The sequence below is a fragment of the Haliotis rubra genome, unplaced genomic scaffold, assembly GCF_003918875.1.
Source record: "Haliotis rubra isolate DU_JTF1 unplaced genomic scaffold, ASM391887v1 Scf40, whole genome shotgun sequence".
Lineage (NCBI taxonomy): Eukaryota > Metazoa > Mollusca > Gastropoda > Lepetellida > Haliotidae > Haliotis > Haliotis rubra.
In genome coordinates this window covers 1,955,372-1,973,410 of record NW_025767080.1, presented here as the reverse complement: position 1 = coordinate 1,973,410, position 18,039 = coordinate 1,955,372, and the positions used below count along the sequence as shown (strand labels likewise).

At 41.1% G+C, this 18,039-nt stretch overlaps 1 protein-coding gene across 1 annotated transcript; it reads right to left on the bottom strand.

The window, feature by feature from the left end:
* Positions 1 to 4,578: 4,578 nt before the first annotated feature.
* Positions 4,579 to 16,693, bottom strand: LOC124287398 (solute carrier family 22 member 15-like). The gene is made up of 7 exons (XM_046723930.1): positions 16,294 to 16,693; positions 15,015 to 15,248; positions 14,248 to 14,382; positions 12,860 to 12,942; positions 8,506 to 8,623; positions 6,535 to 6,607; positions 4,579 to 5,564 (listed from the first exon to the last, which is right to left on the bottom strand). Exons 1-7 carry the CDS (start codon positions 16,674 to 16,676, stop codon positions 5,373 to 5,375), a joined length of 1,218 nt encoding a protein of 405 aa, XP_046579886.1. The 5' UTR covers positions 16,677 to 16,693; the 3' UTR covers positions 4,579 to 5,372.
* Between the last annotated feature and the right edge of the window lie 1,346 nt (positions 16,694 to 18,039).

Below are 18,039 nucleotides of genomic sequence, written 5' to 3'. Positions count from 1 at the left end.
TTGTTTTTGCATAATTATCGTCATATTTACGTGCGTCAATTGACGGCTAAGTGTGTTAAGTACAATTAAATGTTGAAAATACTCGGATGATGGCTTGTTTTTAATATCCGGTTAGAGAGATATTTCACATTTGTCCGCGTGAATGTTTCTTGAGCATCTAAAAACCCTAATACGAGAAAATATCCACTGCGACAGTAAAACAAAACCGAAAGAAAATATTTTACTTGAAAGCATTTCTTTCACAAATTTGAAATAAGGATTTTGTATAATAAATCCCTCGAAATACCATGTTGTGGAACCGAGAATGTTATATATCACTTCATCATATCTATTATTGACACAGGGCTGTGGAGTAGATAAGTGGTTAAAGCGTTCGCTCGTCACGCCGAAGAACCGGGTTCGATTCCCCACATGAATGTGTTTCGCCCATTTCTGGTGTTCCCTGACGTGATATTGATAGAATATTGCTAAAAGCGGCATAAAACCATACTCATTCACTATCACCTCCGATAGAGAAAACAGAAAAACATGAGACTTAAATATTATTGTTCTGCGAGTTAGTTGCACTAACCTTGCATATTGTAAGCTTAGTTGCTTCTTTGAACCACATTCCTGTAGCCTGTCCCTGATCCATTTGTTCTCCTGTCCGCCCATCCCTTACAGTAAAGATTTGTTTGTCGTTTAACTGCAATATGCAGCGACACTCTGTAAATAATTCAGTCTAGGCCAGACAATCCAGTGGTCAACAGCATGAGCATCGATCTACGCTGACATGCGTCAACCAAGTCAGTGAGCCTAACCAACCCGACAGCCTCAGTCGCCTCTTACGAAAAGCATGGGTTGTTGACGACGAATTCTTCACGGGTTTTACCGTACAGTTGTAGTTCTAAATATATTTGTATGTTGTTGATCATGTGATGTAGCCTGCCATCACGTGACGTCAAGGATTCCTGTGATATTGAAAGATTTGCGGATGCCACTTTGTCACCTGCTATTGTTTTTAACACACGCGCGTTTAATAAGCGCAAAAAACTACTTCAGCTATACATAGAACGTCAACATTTGAAATAATGTTATGTAAACGTACCATCCTCGGAATCTCCATGATGTTTCCATGATGACGGTTGTCTATTTTAAACCACACCACTCAAGGACGTCACGCTCTCACAACAATGTTCTCACGTTCATTTCACAGAACAAACTGATGACCTCGGTTTTATCTGATCCCAATCCACACCCTCCAGTCCTGAAGTACATGTGCTAATTACTAGTGATTCTACCACGTGTTTCTCAGTCCCAACACTTCGCCATCCTCATCCCCCACCACGCCCCCTTCCCCTACCTCGGTATATCGGGTGTCGGCCGCCGACTGTCCTTCAAACACTCGCATCCCTGTTATTTATCGGTTACGGTCTGGGATGTTAATTGTCAACACCTACATCTTTGTTTTATGACCTATTTCCCTTCATAGTTATGCAATATTAAGAATAATCCTCAATCAACACGTGTGGAGAGGGTTGTTTGTAGTGCAGACTGCGGTGAAGGCGCGTGGGTGGCGAACTGCACGGGAGGGGGTGGGGTATATCGGACATGTGTCCCTACACCTGGTAGGGTTTAACTCTTTGTGTTGACAGGGGTGTATTGCTCTGTCTCACTGTTCATAAACTGTATTTTATTTTCTGAACAGCAGTTGCTGAAACTCTAGATAACCCTAAATAAAGTCGAGTCTGTCTCTCAGGTCCCAGAGAATTAAAAAATTGGAGACCCACTCAAGTCCAAAATGAAATGGCATGAATTGTTCTGGGTTTCATTTAGATTTGTAAATAAATATATTCATTGTTTGTTTAATAGTTTTAGATAAGAGCAGTTTATTCCTGGGACTAACTGTCAGTCTACCCTAAAAGAAGCAAGTCTCATTTCCACAGGTGCTGAAACTGCAAGATATTTAGTGATTGTTTTAATTAATTTGGGGTTTGTTAGAATGTTGAGATCAGAAGAGTTAGCTTATTGAGGTTCTGTTTTAAAGCATTGGTAAATGGGGTTCTTTGTTTATTATATTTTGAGCAGTTAAAGATTGTGTGGGCTATTGTTTCAGGAATTTGGCAAGTGATACATTTGCCGTTTGGATGAAAGTTGATTTTGTGTAGATAGTGTTGAATTTGGTAGAGTGGATAATGTTTTCCTATTATTTGCCAGTATAAATTGAATGTTAACCGTACACCCTGTACTTCTTTCTATATTTTATATTGTTTATGCTGGAAAAACAATGCTAGGAAGGAAGTAACTCCTTTAGGTTAATGGAAACTCAACAGCATTAAAAAATATGTATAATCATGTTTTGAACATTGTAAAAACAAGCATGCAAACTCTATAATCTTGTTTTGATAAAATTGAACATTTTAGAAACACATTTGGAGAACCCAGTCAACATTAATATTCTGATCAAAGTATTTCTGTACAAACGTGAAAAACATCTCGTTAGTGTATGGGGCAGGTTCATTATATGAGTGGGTAAGACTAGGTTGTAATCCCAGTCACGCCTGATTGATTTGTCTGACTTTTGGGACGTCTAACTGGGGGCTTCATTTCAGTCACATGTAGTTGTTTGTTTGTACCAAACTTATATATCATTCCAGGGACAAGGCGTTTTTTAACGTTACACTGTGTATATTTGCCTTTTGGGGGCAATATGTAGATATCCTGTAAAGACATTTTTTTAAATAAATGGAAACATTATTTTAAACAAATTGAATTATATAAAAGTATGCAAGAAGCATACAAAACAAAATCATACAAAAGTCGTAAGAGGCGACTAACGGGATCGGGTGGTCGGGAGGCTCGCTGACTTGGTTGACATGTCATCGTATCTCAGCTGCGTAGATTGATTCTCATGCTCTTGATCACTGGCTTGTCTGGTCCATAATCGATTATTTACAGGCCGCCACCATATAGCTTAAATATTGTTGGGTGTGGCGTTCAACAACAAACCAACCATTTTTTGAAAATTTGGTGTAATCGGACACCGAAGTATGACTGCAAGATATATGACAAGAGAGTAAACCGGCGTAAACCCCGTGCCCCCGGTCTTGGACGATCGAGGCATGCTTGTGAGCCGTGCTCGCCCTTTTTTCAAACGTGAAATTTTGATGTGTATTCCTGTTAAGCAACATCTCTGTTTCCATTCCAAAGCGATCACTGGATTGTCTGGTCCACACTCGATTATTTACACACTACCGCCATATAGCTGCAATTAAGCTGAGTGCGGCGTAAAAACTAAACTCACTTTTTGCGGTGTAAAACAAAACTCACTTACTCAATTTAAAAAAGAACGAATTCACACATGTCAAAATATACATTCCATTTTTAATCTTCACTGCCGTCACTGACCTCAGAAACCAGTTACATATCTGTTTTGAAAGGTTCAGGACAATTTGACAATAATGCGTAGAGCGAACTAAAATTAGTGGTCCCTTTAAAAAAGGTCACATGCAACCAAAAAATCAAACATAATTAAAACACAATTATCACTTATTCATGACATATAATATACATTGCTGGTTATGAAAAAACATCTAAACAAAATTATAAGCGTACAATCGCAAATCAAAAGTGCAATATTTTGTACTTGGGTTTACTTCCCAAGAAACGAAGCAGCCGGGATACCGAACCCAGTCAGAGCGGGTGGGTGTGCACTCAAGTGTAACGGCTGGTTTATTTGCAGATGCCCTCACAGCTCATTGTGTGTGTATATATAGAGATGTTGGGTTTTGTAAATACATGCTTATTTTAGTGTATAACATTTTGCAATCAACAGACATCATAACATGTCATGTGTACAAGTATAACACCTGCCTGTCTGTGTAATTACATAATGTGACAGAGACCGAACTCGGGCCATAAATCAATGCGTTTTGTTTATGGTGTATAGCCTGATAGGTGTTAAGTTCAAATTGCATGTGGTCAGTAATCGAAGTTGTGTATTGAATATTGTCATTAGCAGACGGGCAGGCAGACACATAGGTGTCAATAAAACAGAAATTGAGTTTTGTCTGTGACAACGATATATCTATATCACAGTTAGAAATTCTGTCAACGCTAAATAATGACATTGCTTTTAAGTATCGAACTGAGAAAGTGACTCGGTAAGAAGAACGTGTGGTGAAATAGACAAATGAAATTATATAAACAGTTAAATCGGTAATCTACTGTAATAACATATAAAAAGCTCGCCCTCTGAAATATCAACAAAACATTAGAAAAATAGCTCACACCAAAGCCTTCACCGAGTATTCACCGGACAACCCGCTTCCAAGCTGCTCGAACCTATTTCACTGCGCATGTGCTATGAGCGCAGCCCAGCTGTTGAAACCAATTCAATTCCCCCCAAGCGCTGGGGGAAAATTAGTTAATCGTTTGAACTACGATTTCGCGCAGTTTTTTTCATCGCGTTATTTTTCAACTTTATAAGTTGAATTTGCATTTTTGATGATTTGTTTCGGTAGGTCCATACCGAAAGGTATCAGAATCTGCAAAGTTGTGTTTTACGTTGTCCATAACTGTAGTTTACTGTATGTTTCCATTACATCCTGGCTTGTCAGCTTGCACGAGTATAGGGCTAAAACCAAGAATCACTACGAACCGGGATCATACGTTTTAGATGCTCAAGGGCGCAGCTAACTGTTACGGCCCCAACACCCCAATAACAATACAATAGTAGTAACATTATCACAACACCACCACCCACCGCCAGACAGAAAACACTATAACGGTACTGGAGATGGAGTAACTAACCGTTTTGATTGTTTCCATCTTGAAATGCATTAAAGCTAGTCATCCAGCGTTAATTCCAAGTGCTGTTTAATCTCTAAGACAAGCCTCCATATTTGGGGTATCTGTTACTTTATGACGATGACGTCCTTTAAGTGATGATATAGGAACTATGTACGCATCATTCCAGAATACAGATTCTTGGGATTTCTATGAACCATTCTAAATATTGGTGCTATGATTAACCCTCCTTAGTGGATAAAGAAGAGTCAGTTAGTGAGTCAGTTGGGTTTAATGCTGCCTCGAACTATATGTCAGTTATTTCACATCCCAAAGTGATGCTTATCACTTTGAGGAAACCCATGTCTACATGAACGGTGTTTGCAATAGGATCATGGTCAGTGAGAATATTGAATTTGAACCCATGACACGCAAATCCACGCAAATGGCGGCGCCTGTTTCAACTGGCTATGTATGCCAATTATTATGAGCAAACGAGGAACATTCGTCAATGGTATGGTTGTTCAGCTGTTATTAAGTTGGCCAAGAAAGACACATGTCACACAAGACGCCAAAGAATGTCACATCACACATAACAACACAGTCTAAATGCTCTGATGGTCGGATCCTGAAAGTCTGTTGGCTGAAAGTCCGCTAGTGTCAGCGGCCAGATGGTCGTCGATGAGTATGTCCTCAAGGGGCTGATTGACCGTCTCCTTCAACAGGAAGGGAATGACAGCGTTGGCAGCTACTAGGATCCCAATGACAGTGTATGGCAGCACAAGGTTTTGTTCGGTCTGTGGGGAAATCAAAATAAGGATGAATAATGACTCACCATAACCAGGTATATAGGGTATTGTTGCTCAGTTTCAGTATCATGAATACTGTATATAGGTTAATGTCCGTCTCTTTGTCACATTACATTAACTGTGGAACGCAATAGAGCAGTGGTAAGGCATCTGCCTATCATACTGAAGGCCTGGGTTCGATCCCCGGTGGAGGCACCTACGTTCGGGTCCCGAGGTGGGCACATTTGAGTAGTATCCTTGGACAAGATACTTAGATCCACATTGTCTCAGTTCACCCAGCTGTAAAAGGGGTACCCGTGAGGATGTGCTGGCAATGTGAGTGTTTAGTTTATTGCGCCTAACAGGCAGCATGGCTGTATGATTCCCAGGGAGTTGAAAAGGTATCGGAAAGTACGATAGTGTCCTATGACCGGGGATAGTAATGTACGTAGCGCCGTGAGTGGGCAATGTGCCTGGATATGAGAGCCATATAAGCCAACTACTATTATAACCATTACCTCTTTTTCAGTCCAAAACGCTTACAGTTCTGAGAACACGTCCACAAGAGGTCGATTCAATGATATTCTAATCGGTGAAAGTTCGCATTTTAAGACGCGTGAAGATCCGGGTTAGAATTGGTCTTCAGTAACCCATGCTTGTAGCATGAGGAGACTAAAGGGATCGGGTGGTTAGGCTCGCTGATTTGGTTGACACATGTCATCGTAGATTGATGCTCATGCTGTTGATCACTGGGTTGTCTGGTCCGGACTCGATTATATACAGACCGCCGCCACATGGCTGGAACATTGCTGAGTTTAACAAGAAACCGACCAACCAATCTTATTCTAGTATGGAACCGATTGCTTCAGTGCTTTTTAATAATCAGTCAAGCATCCTTAAATGTCATGGTTGAATATAAAACCGTCTTAGTTCGTTTTGTGGAACGGTGCCCGGAAGCCCAACAGATAGGAAGTCTCACCATCAGGACCATATAAGGTGCAACGATGCTCCCAACACCGGCTGCAATGTTGCACGCCCCTAATCCAAGAGTTCTGAAAAAGACAGAATATTGTTCATCTTCATCAACAGTTTGCGTCTGTCTGACGTCTGATATAGATGTACCGTAATCGAATGATAGTTTTAAATCTTCATCCAGACATTTGCAAAAGAAACTATGTTATAATGTGTATCATGTAAAGGCGTGACAATTGATACCATAAGACCGTAACTGATTATAGTCTGTTTGCAGTGAAAACGTACCGATGAATTTCAATTTAAACAAAAAAGTAAATAAAATAAAGTGAAATTAAGATCATCATAATTTTACCTTGCCAATTGAACATATAAATCTCAGAAATTTATTCAACTGAGGATAAAAAAGTTGTTTAACAAACGATCATAGATTCAAATCGCTATTATTGGTTGGATTACAGGGGAGTGAGCTCAGTAGTTGAAACAGTGAAACAAATACACGTGCGGTACGTGATGAGCGTTAACTTAGACCAACGGTACATGTTTTCGGTGTTTTATTTAATGTGCATACCCTCTGGTAATACAAACCAATAGGTACGTTTTCACTGCAAACAGACTATAGATTAGCGCGGAAAAGAATGATTATGAATTGTTGATACAATCCCGTTAGCGACACCAAACGCGTACAGTTGCTTTGAATACTAAACTGCAAAATATAGTGTAGTTTTACACTTGAAAATTGTATTTGACTCCCAAATTACAAATGTTATTAAATGTTGTACCATGATGCCGAAACACTGTAAAACTCAAGTCCAAAACATACCTATCGTACCCTTGTCATCTGCATGAACATCAAATAACCTTTTCTTTGTCTCACTTTCACCCATCAATTATGAGTCTACGCTTATGTCAGTTTATAGGTAGTTTAGTTCCTTTTTTATGTCGACGTGTCGGCTTAATGTGAGAATAAAAGCGACAAAACTCTTTCCACGTCCATAAGAACGCTCTAAAAGCAGAGTCGATTGAACAATTCCAACTATGTATCATGATAGTGTTTTGAATCACTAAACGTTTACCACAATAACATCAAAGCCAGAATTCGAACCTTCGAACATAGGTGGGGCGGTGGTCTAGTGGTTAAAGCGTTGGCTCGTCACGCCGAAGACCCGGGTTCGAATCCCCACATGGGTACAATGAGTGAAGCCCATTCTGGTGTCCCCCGCCGTGATATTGCTGGAATATTGCTAAAAGCGGCGTAAAACCAAAAACTCAGTCAGTCAGTCGAACATAGGTTTCTGTCCAAGGGCCGCAACTCATGGTTGTTCCGTGATGATATTTTTATGACCCTAGAAACCAGGTGGCACGAACTTGATTTTCAAGTTAGTGAGTTTAACGTCACCTTTAACAGTGTTCATGCAACATCAAACACTATACCCATAAGGGCACTGATTTATAAACACGATTGACCAAACCTTGTGAACTGATGACATCTTGTAACCAACGAAAAGATTTCAAAGGAAGACTTTTACTCACTGTTTATGATGATGATGGTGGTGATGATGGTGATGATGGTGATGATGATGGTGATCATCAGCATCATCATCATTACTATTAGTGCGGAATCTTTACGAACGTGAATGTTTTTTTGCACAACAGTCAGATACATAATTCAACTGAATCTTGATCAGCCATTATCTGTTGATAGTATATGTAATGGTCCACGGTTGGGCCAATAGCATAAAATGAACCAGGTCACTGATGGTGGAGAACCGATCTCCATTAGAATATGGATCATGCAACACACAAGATATGCTGGGGGCTATTCTAGTCAATTGGATAGGCTGGGCTCCGTCTTTATATAAGGCAAAATTCTGGTGGCAGGAATATCTGAGAACCAATTTACCGAGGATACTGATGCCGTAGCCATGGCGTCATTTAGAGCGGCGGCATGGCCATAACATGATAATGGACATCTTACCTTATCACAGTGGGGTAATGTTCAACAGTGTAGACTTTAAGAGCTGCCCAACCAGCTGTAATCGCCATCTTGGCGGTCAAGGCCATTGCAAAGTTGACCGTCGCCAAACCAGTAACACCTTTAAAAATGAAAACATGATACACACCATGAAGGCATAATGCCATTTTGAATGTGGTCAAATGTAATATATGTTATATTTGGGATACACTATCTCAGTAAAGTACATATTCGAGTATTTTTTTCAGGTTGAGTCCACAAGAACTTCAGAAATAGCAGCGCGGCTTATTGACTGAATTGTGCACTTGGAGTTGGTACACAGCTTCGGAATCCCAGTACAAGTATTTAGGATTATACGGCCATCGAAAATTTTCCGATGTGCCCACCCCCTAAATTATCTTTATATTTAGACATTTGTAAACGTTAGGAGCAGAGCTGTCCATGGTATCATTGTATTTCTCTTTCATTTTATCCACTACTGACCTTAACTGTATCGATGTAAAATCCAAGATGGCCGTCATACATTCCAGTCGTTATGAACACTTCTGAGGATAGTGAAGACTGGATATTCTTTTGCACTGACAGTTATAGTACACATAAAGGGATGACTCCTGTTTTACTAAGCTTGGCACAATAGCTCACAACAGTAGGGATACACTTATCACTACCTGGCTGAAGAACGTCTTGTAAGAACGACGCCAAATCTGACTGACATGGCTGACATGAACATCTTAACATAATCTACATACGCTGTCAATTGCACAAACAAACGATGCAGACAACAAATTCGTCGACTGATGGTACAACACATTATAAATGATTATCCAACCTTAAATTGATGTATCTGCAAAATTGAAAATAGACGCCAAATACAAACTGCAATAAGGCCTAACGTTACAACTTCATACCCAAGATTGATACAGAGCGACAATTGCTGGAGTAGAATGGGCTTCACACTTTGTATCCATATGGAGCATCGAACCGGGGTGCGAACGATCGCGTCACCTGGACCACTAGACCAATCCACCGGCCCTATTTCTTGCTAAACAGAGCACTGATGTTTGGATTTTGAACTTAAGTTTCCAGGAATTCAAAATTTAAATTGTAGTCCAGATTGACATAGAGGGGATATTCATAGTTTCGCTGATCTGACACTGACAATGATCAAATGATTACACCATGTTTCCAACACCACCTCCAGGTGAATGCGATTATGTGTTAGTTTCACCAGCACACTGGCCATGCTCGCGGGTTTCACCAAGGTGTGAAACGTCTGAAGCCTACAACGTAATAGGCGACTAACGGGATCGGGTGGTCAGGCTCGCTGACTTGGTTGACACGTCATCGTATCCCAAATGCGTAGATCGATGCTCATGCTGTTGATCACTGGACTGTTTATTTCAGACTTGACTGTTTACAGAACGCCGCCATATAGCTGGAACATTGCTGAGTGCGGTGTAAACCTAAACTCACTCACTCGGGCTTTCCTCCCACATTTAGTTGACACGCCGTGCCAACTACCTTTCAAAACAGCCGTAAACTCCACTCACTCACCCCAAGCAAATGTGCGCTTGAAGGTCCTAAATTAACTACAAACAATATTCAAAAATGAGATTTGAACATACCTAAACTTTGAGTCCTCAAGACACAATAAGAAGACAGAAAGAACGTTTCACAGGCATCACTTTAACGCAGAATGGGAGAAGCGTCTATCATTGACCACACAGCGCGCTCAACAAAACATCCAACACATTATAATTGATAAGAATTGTTCATCACTCTGGCTCGCGTTGTCTCCAAAGAACGTGCTGCATACACCCTGCGTGGTGCATTATTAATGTTAATAATTAATAATTAATTATTAATGTTAATATTCAATTGAATATAGAAAGTTAGCAAAGCTTTCCATGCATTCCACAAAAAGGCGTCGTATTTGAACAAACATCTGATTCTGATAAGAATATCTTGTATAAACTATGTACTATATGAGTTATTCTGAAAACTGACATTTCAGATAAGGCATTCAAATGTCTACATCTATTCAGATGACCTCCAACCTGAATACGAAACATGAAATTACGATGTTTGCGTTTGATTTAAGCATTAATATTCAAATTGTGTGGGTATTGCTATGGGCTGGAATATGGAATGAAGCATATAGCCCATCAACAATGATACGTGAATATTTGAGATTGTCAATAAAGCATGATTATTATGAGTTACTTGGTGTATGGAGTTATCACGTATACGTTTTACGTGATGGCAGAAGATAAACAGTATCGCAGTATACTGCCAGCATAAATGAATAATGAATGAACCAGCAGCCCGTTGTTCCAGTTTAGTGATGATTTAGGTAAATATCTATACCTGCCGGGCATCCTCAGATGCATCCTGATAACAGGTTCATATACTGAATAAAAAAAGAAACTTCACACTTGGTGAAATGGATTATTTTGAAATGGATAGTGCAAGGTAGTGAATTGTGAGCGATACCATAATGGCGAGATCTAACCTCAGGCACCCGCCCATTTCAACTGTGATGAACCACGCAGGGTGCATGCAGCACGTTCTTTGGAGACAACGCGAGCCAGAGTGATGAACAATTCTCAGCAACGGCTGATTACGCCATGACGATTTATTGATAACTACATCTGGTGTTACATAATATCAAAAGCATTCCGTGAGTGTCGAGGCTACCGTTTGACTGGTTTGAATAATATTTCATTCTGGAAACAATATTGAAGAAATATAGTTCGCTCTACCACCACGTATAGTGTAATAAAGCACACTTTCGCCCTGAACTATTATAGCTAAAGTACGAGGACGTTTTAACGAGTGCTATGAGCGTACTTTCAACGACTGAAAAAATCATTAATGACACAACACATTTTTTAAATCTAGCGTATAAGGTTTTACTTCGGGCCGCCGCTATACAGTGCCAATCACCAAGACTAAACGAGCTCGAACGTCTTTTGTACCTCAAAGTATTGCAATTTTAAACAAATGTTGAATGTCCAGTTTTCTTTTTATTCATTTATTTCTATATAAGAACATATTTATCTGTTTTTATGTTTTTAGTAATGTCATATTTTATGTTGTTATTCATTTGTATTTTTGTCAAGCTCTGTGAACCAAACCGAATTCCTTTTAAGGTAATACAGTATTTTATTACCCACGTGGTCAACGTATGGGTAGTTGCATACTAATCTCGTACGTCACACGAGTGTCGTATCGCGTTGACCTATGTCGTAACGACTTGACACGTATAATTCGTATGTAATCAGACCTCGTGTAGTATTCTCTATGTCTGTTTGTCTGTCTAAGGCGATGACAACTGACATGCATCGTGACGTCGCTTACATTGTGACGTAATGCAAACTTGTTCGATTACGAGGGGGCAGACTAGAATAGCGCAGTGACGCCAATACATTGTGACGCAATGCAAAAAGTGCACATTATCGTTTGATAAAGTACTGTCGGCGTCTTTGATCTTTCACCGAAGCATCTTAGAATTATCATTGTAAACCAAAAGTCACTGTGTTCTTTAATCTGATTGGTTGAAAAACGTGATCAAATGGTATTTGATTCCCGGAAATTCTCTGCGTATTAATACATACAAACATCGCTCACACCATTGTATTGTTACGTCGTCAGCTGTGATGACGTCATTAAAATCATATTGTGACGTAAAGTCCGAATGACGTCACAAATGAGCAGTTCCAGATGCTACCTAAGCTGGTTCCCGGCTCCCTTTGCGCGCGATATGCGAGACGGGGCCCAGCTTAGATGCTACCATGAGAGACAGCCGAAACGGCAAGCTGATGACATTTCACTGCTGTACCCGTACTCGATATCAATGAGAGCAGACACAAAATACGTGTGTGGACCTTTTGGTTTACTTTTGTGTTTACAATGTCGATAAACATCATGTGTTGGCCAATTTGGTCGGTTCCAAATGAATTCCCGTGCTTCAAATACTCAATAACACCCGGAAATTGGCCAACACATGATGTTTATCTCCTAATTCATTCCCTGAACAGTCAACTAAATATTTATATCTCTCTTTGCTATATTGGGGCGCTGGGCTAGCCTAGTGGTTAAAGCGTTGGCTCGTCACGCCGAAGACCCGGGTTCGAATCCCCACATGGGTACAATGTGTGAAGCCCATTTCTGGCGTCCCCCGCCGTGATGTTGCTGGAATATTGCTAAAAGCGGCGTAAAACCAAACTCAGTCAGTCAGTCTCTTTGCTGTAACATTTGTTATATATAAAAAATGTATAACAAATAAAAATCAAGTCTATGGTCATGCTTGAATTCAAGTCTGAAGCGAACTGTTTTTAAAGTGTCACCCACTCACCCTCGGCGGCGCAGACCGCCACGATGAAACACGCCACAGCACACAGCAGGTAGAAACAGAAGCATGTCCATCGACGCCCGATCCTGCAATCAACAATGGAACAACGTTAATCACACGTGAAGATCGGGGTTAGAATTGATCTTCAGTAACCCATGCTTGTCTTAAGACTAACGGGATCGGGTGGTCTGGCTCTCTAACTTGGTTGACAAATGTCATCGTATCATCAGCGAAGATCGATGCTCATGATGTTGATCACTGGATTGTCTAGTCCAGACTCGATTATTTGCTGGAATATTGTTGAGTGCGGCGTTAAACAACAAACAATACCTCGTTAACTCGGACCAAACCGCGTTCATTGTGAAATCAGCCGACAACAAATATGCGGAAAACCAAATACAGAACACGTGGTAATGTCATATTCATCATGTGAACGTGCTCAATATTTACTTCTGGATTCTCAGACAACGAGATTCTTAATTGTACAAGTACTGATAAAGGGGATGTGTAACCAGATTATTTGTTTTCTTAAACTGACCTCATATGTTTACCTAGGAAAGGGATTTTGGAACTTTTTAAGTTTGACCCATACGGGATTCACGGAACAATACATCGATCTACAACTACTGTATCGCAATAAGTACGATTCCTTGCTTTTCAAGTAATATTTGTTATGAGGAAGTGTTATAACTTGTGCAACAGTGTTTAACTGCTTTACACAGTATGGTAGACTCAGTAAAGAGTAGTGGTACGCTTCATTAAGACAGAGTTCTGGAATGTACTAGAGCTCCTCTGATGCACAGAATATTACACAAAGATTTGTCTCAGCAGGGACATTTCTAGCAACTTAGTTTTGTGGTTGTAAGGGGATTTAGTTATTGCCTCTCATCTCACATGACATCTCAGGTCACCTGAAGCATTGTGTGATGACCATCATACCCTCTCTAGGCTTAGTTCTCTCTACTGCTTCATGTATAATCTACGTATTCTATTCTCCCGGATTGCTATAATCACTTCTCTTGTATTATACTGTGTACTGCCGTAGTGATACCCATTGTGCTGAATTTGTATTGATTTGTGAACTTAGTCAATTATAGATATCAATAGGTTTTTCAGATTTATTGTCTTTTAGGAATACGGAATCACGTTAACGTTAACGGGGGCGGTGGTGTCCAAATGAAATCATCCGGATAACCATACTTCCGGATTAACGAATTAAGATGGTATGGTAATGTCACTTTGATTACATACAGGCGTTCTCAGCTGTGCTAGTCCGTTAGGTGAGGTTTCCTTGGGCCGGACTATGGAGGGTGCTCTCACTGTGTGTGAATATGATTACCTGATGTAATTACCTGATTGCGTGGGTATGGTGTGTGCGACGGGGGGCATACCTGTCATTGACGAAGATGATGACAGGGATCCGAGGCAACTCTGCAAGCCCCGACAGCGAGATGTTGAGGTAGATATTTCCGACCAGGTTCCGAGCTCCGAAAGACAGCCCGTAATACACTATACTAGATATGCACCTGGAGGCAGATAACCGAAGACATATAAGGGGCGGGGTAGTGATGGCACTGCAGCACTGAAGCCAGTCGTCCTTCAAACTGGAGCCAGTTACATTATTATTGGGTTAAGATTCATTGTTTTATGACAAATTAGATAGATACGATATACAATAAATTCGGGTCAATTGACCATTAGGGACCGTTCAAAATTTATGGCTCTGTGTGTGTGTGTGTGTGTGTGTGTGTGTGTGTGTGTGTGTGTGTGTGTGTGTGTGTGTGTGTGTGTGTGTGTGTGTGTGTGTGTGTGTGTGTGTGTGTGTGTGTGTGTGTGTGTGTGTGTGTGTGTGTTTGTTGGGGATTTGATGAGGATTTCTATGGAGGAGCATGTACAATGTGTATGACCTCCCCTAAAATTTATGTACAAGGTAAGCGACTACCCCTGCATATCTTGTAACCCCCACCCCCACCCCCAATTAGTGAGTACAAAATTGATGTATATATAGGGGTTCGACCCCCTATATAAACTGCAACTCGCCACTCAGAGAGTTGTTTTATTAAAAGATATGATATGCATGTACACTGATGTCTATAAACACAGACGCAAAATTAAAGTATTTTTGTTATTAATGGTGTTACGTTCCGTAAAATCATACCACATGGTTTGAAATACAGCCATTTTCTTCACCCTTATCAGCGAGGTATATAGGTGAAAAAATGTATATTTCTTCTGAAAGACACGATCTGCCTTCTCTCGTTCAGCCAAATAATGCATCTGGCTGAGGTCCGGCATGTTAATCCGGTTCATCTTAACAATCCGGACAATTGTCTTCTTCGCCTCATCGATACGACCACGTGACAGCTGCCATCGAATGCTCTCCGGGAAAAACCTGAGGATATAAAATCGTGATGGTGAGTAAACCAATAACACGCATTAATTAAACTTGGGGTATATCTTGAGGTAATAATGGCAGATAGCTGAACTGGAAACCACAACTATCCACAGTACCACGTCTTGTTTCTGTTTAGGGACGGTGTGGTAACCTAGTGGTTAAAGGGTTCGCTCGATTCCCCACATGGACACAGTGTGTGAAGCCCATTTCTGGTGTTCCCCGCCGTGACATTGCTGGAATATTGCTACTAAATGCAAACTCACTCACTCATTCTGTTTAGGCATACGCCTTGCACCAATTGGCTTGCTGATGCATTCCACGGTATCTCAGCCATGCAGATCGATGCCCTTGATATCAGTCACTGGATTGTCTGGTTCCGACTAATTTACAGTTCACCATCATACAACTTGGACAGCTGACGGTTGGCAGTTGGATGAGGTCGACGACAACAAACAAACGAACAAACAAGCATTACCTAATCTGGACAATATATATCACACCGTCAGGGTAGGGTGATACATACAATAACGTCACCCACGGGAACTAACGTATCCACCTCAGTAGGATCTGACGTCAACGTCACGATGGTTCTGTCCTGTCATGGAATCATAAAGGGCATTGACAATGTTCGATCGCGGGGCCTTTATCGTTTGTTTGCCATTCTCTGCTGAAATCAGCAGCAACATTTTAGATGTAAGAGAGCGGCCTGTCATTAACGTGAATCAGAGAAACCAGTGACTGGCACCATCAGAAGGGTTCCAATCAGCAGTGAGCGATGGCATGCAAATGTATAATCTCCAGTCACGGGATGGAGTTTGAGCCACGGACCTTCTAACCCGAGGTCGGAAGTCTTGTCCATATGGCCAAAGTGGTCAACCCCGTCAGCAAGGTCAGAATGTCATATGTGGGATGACTTCACGCTTGGCTGCACAAACAACAAAGTTACTGAGTGTGAGCACACTAGTCCAGTCGCCTCTTATAAGCAACATAGGATGTTGGAGATGTAATGTAACCAGGAATCCCCAGGACCTGTACCACTTACCTGTATGTGAACAAGAACGGTGTCTCCAGAGCCGCGATGATGAAACACAAGTATCTGAAATCATGCACAGGCCAAGCCAGGAGACCAAACAAGGCAAACCCTAGCGACCAGAAAGGGAAGCAGGCAACGACAGTCCTCCATCTTGATCGGACGAACTCAACTGCAAGCGGAAAGTAGGTGACGAGGTATCCTCCACAGGCAATGCCGATGAAGAAAGAGCAGACAGAGAACATCTGCCACGATGTCGCAAACCCTGCGATGGTGCAGGAGACGGTGAGTATGAGGAGACACAGGTACAGGGCAATCTTGCGTCCAAATGCATCTGAGATCTGACCAGAAACAATGGCGCCCACCAGGTTGCCGGCCATTTGTATTGACGTCATTGTGGCGGGGATGGCCTGGCTGTCGCAGATGAGGTTCCACTATTGAACATATTGCAGGACAGTTTAGAACGGAGAATCAGTTTCGAGTGTAAATTTTTTCTTCGAATAAGTAGTTAATGAAAGTAAAATTACATGAACAAATACGTTCCAAAACGGTTGAAGAACTGACGTGATATAGTGAAGAAACTTCCCGAAACAACCTGCAACAACCAAAAGTGCCAAACATGATACGACGTCGTGAACGGAAAATATTATTTGTAAAGCAAAGACCACAGAGCATTTCTTAAAATGATTCATACAATAATGTTCAGTTATAAAGACTGACGATTATTTAGCAGCTTAGAATCCCATTTATAGGAGGCTCTAACCCAATCAGACTGCAACCGCCACTCACTTAATAACATAATCTTCGAAAAATATACTGAACCTACCTTACTCACTACTGTTGTCATTATGGGATCAAAATATACATTGTTACACGTTGACTGGTTAGAAGGACAATATTTGTAGGTGTCGTTTTGACAACTGAAGCATGCCTCAGGTGGAGTATTGGTGCCGTTATCTCGGCACCACCAATCTGGCACTTTGCCGGAAAATGACATCATCAGCGTCGCCCAGACAACGGGGATTTCCTGGACGTACATCAACAACAGCATCAGTACCTGGAACCGTCCTGGGTCCCCCAGTTGGTCCACCAGAACCTCATAGGAAGTGCTTGCAGTGCTCATCTGAAACAAGATGAAGACGCTTGCAGTCATCCCTATTCAAGGTGAGCTGTGTTTTAACGTCGCATTCAAGATTATAGCACTGTGTGGAGGTGGTGGTGCATGTGCCTCTGTGTATGTGGTCGAATCCTTCCATGCACTAGTTCCATAGAGCTAGCCTACTGAGATACAGTTACGCAGTTTAATATGTATACCCCACTTAATGTGGGGTCCAGCAGCCTAACAATGATTATTTTATCTTTAACGTCGAATCTAATCGCCGACCTTGACCTTTCCGGACTAACGCTTAGTCCACTAGACCAAAAAGGCGGAACATCGCTGTCCAAGCTATACACGTATCACGTGGTCATACATTTAATGGCCGACCAACACGATCGATACTGTCAGGTTACGATCACAGTCAAATTTAACGTATCATATGTGTACAGTCCCTATCAAATTATACACTGCTTACAGTTTTGCAGCATGTTGGTTTTCCATTTTCATTTGCCAATTTTCTGTATTTTCACAACTGCTGAAATTATTTCCGATTGTTAACCTATAGGGTTAATATAGTTAATCCGGATGGATTCATTTAACAAAATATCGACACATTTAAATGAAGAGGTCCTTTACTAAATGTTCTGATAGTACCCCAA

Bases quoted from the DNA above. Each gene is read 5' to 3' on its own strand.
- LOC124287398 (XM_046723930.1), bottom strand. From the start codon at position 16,676: ATGACGTCAATACAAATGGCCGGCAACCTGGTGGGCGCCATTGTTTCT. The intron at 14,383-15,014 runs GTATGATTTTAC...ATCTGCCTCCAG, and splicing joins GCTGTATTTCAAACCATGTG to GTGCATATCTAGTATAGTGT. The intron at 6,608-8,505 runs GTAAGATGTCCA...TGTCTTTTTCAG, and splicing joins CATTACCCCACTGTGATAAG to AACTCTTGGATTAGGGGCGT.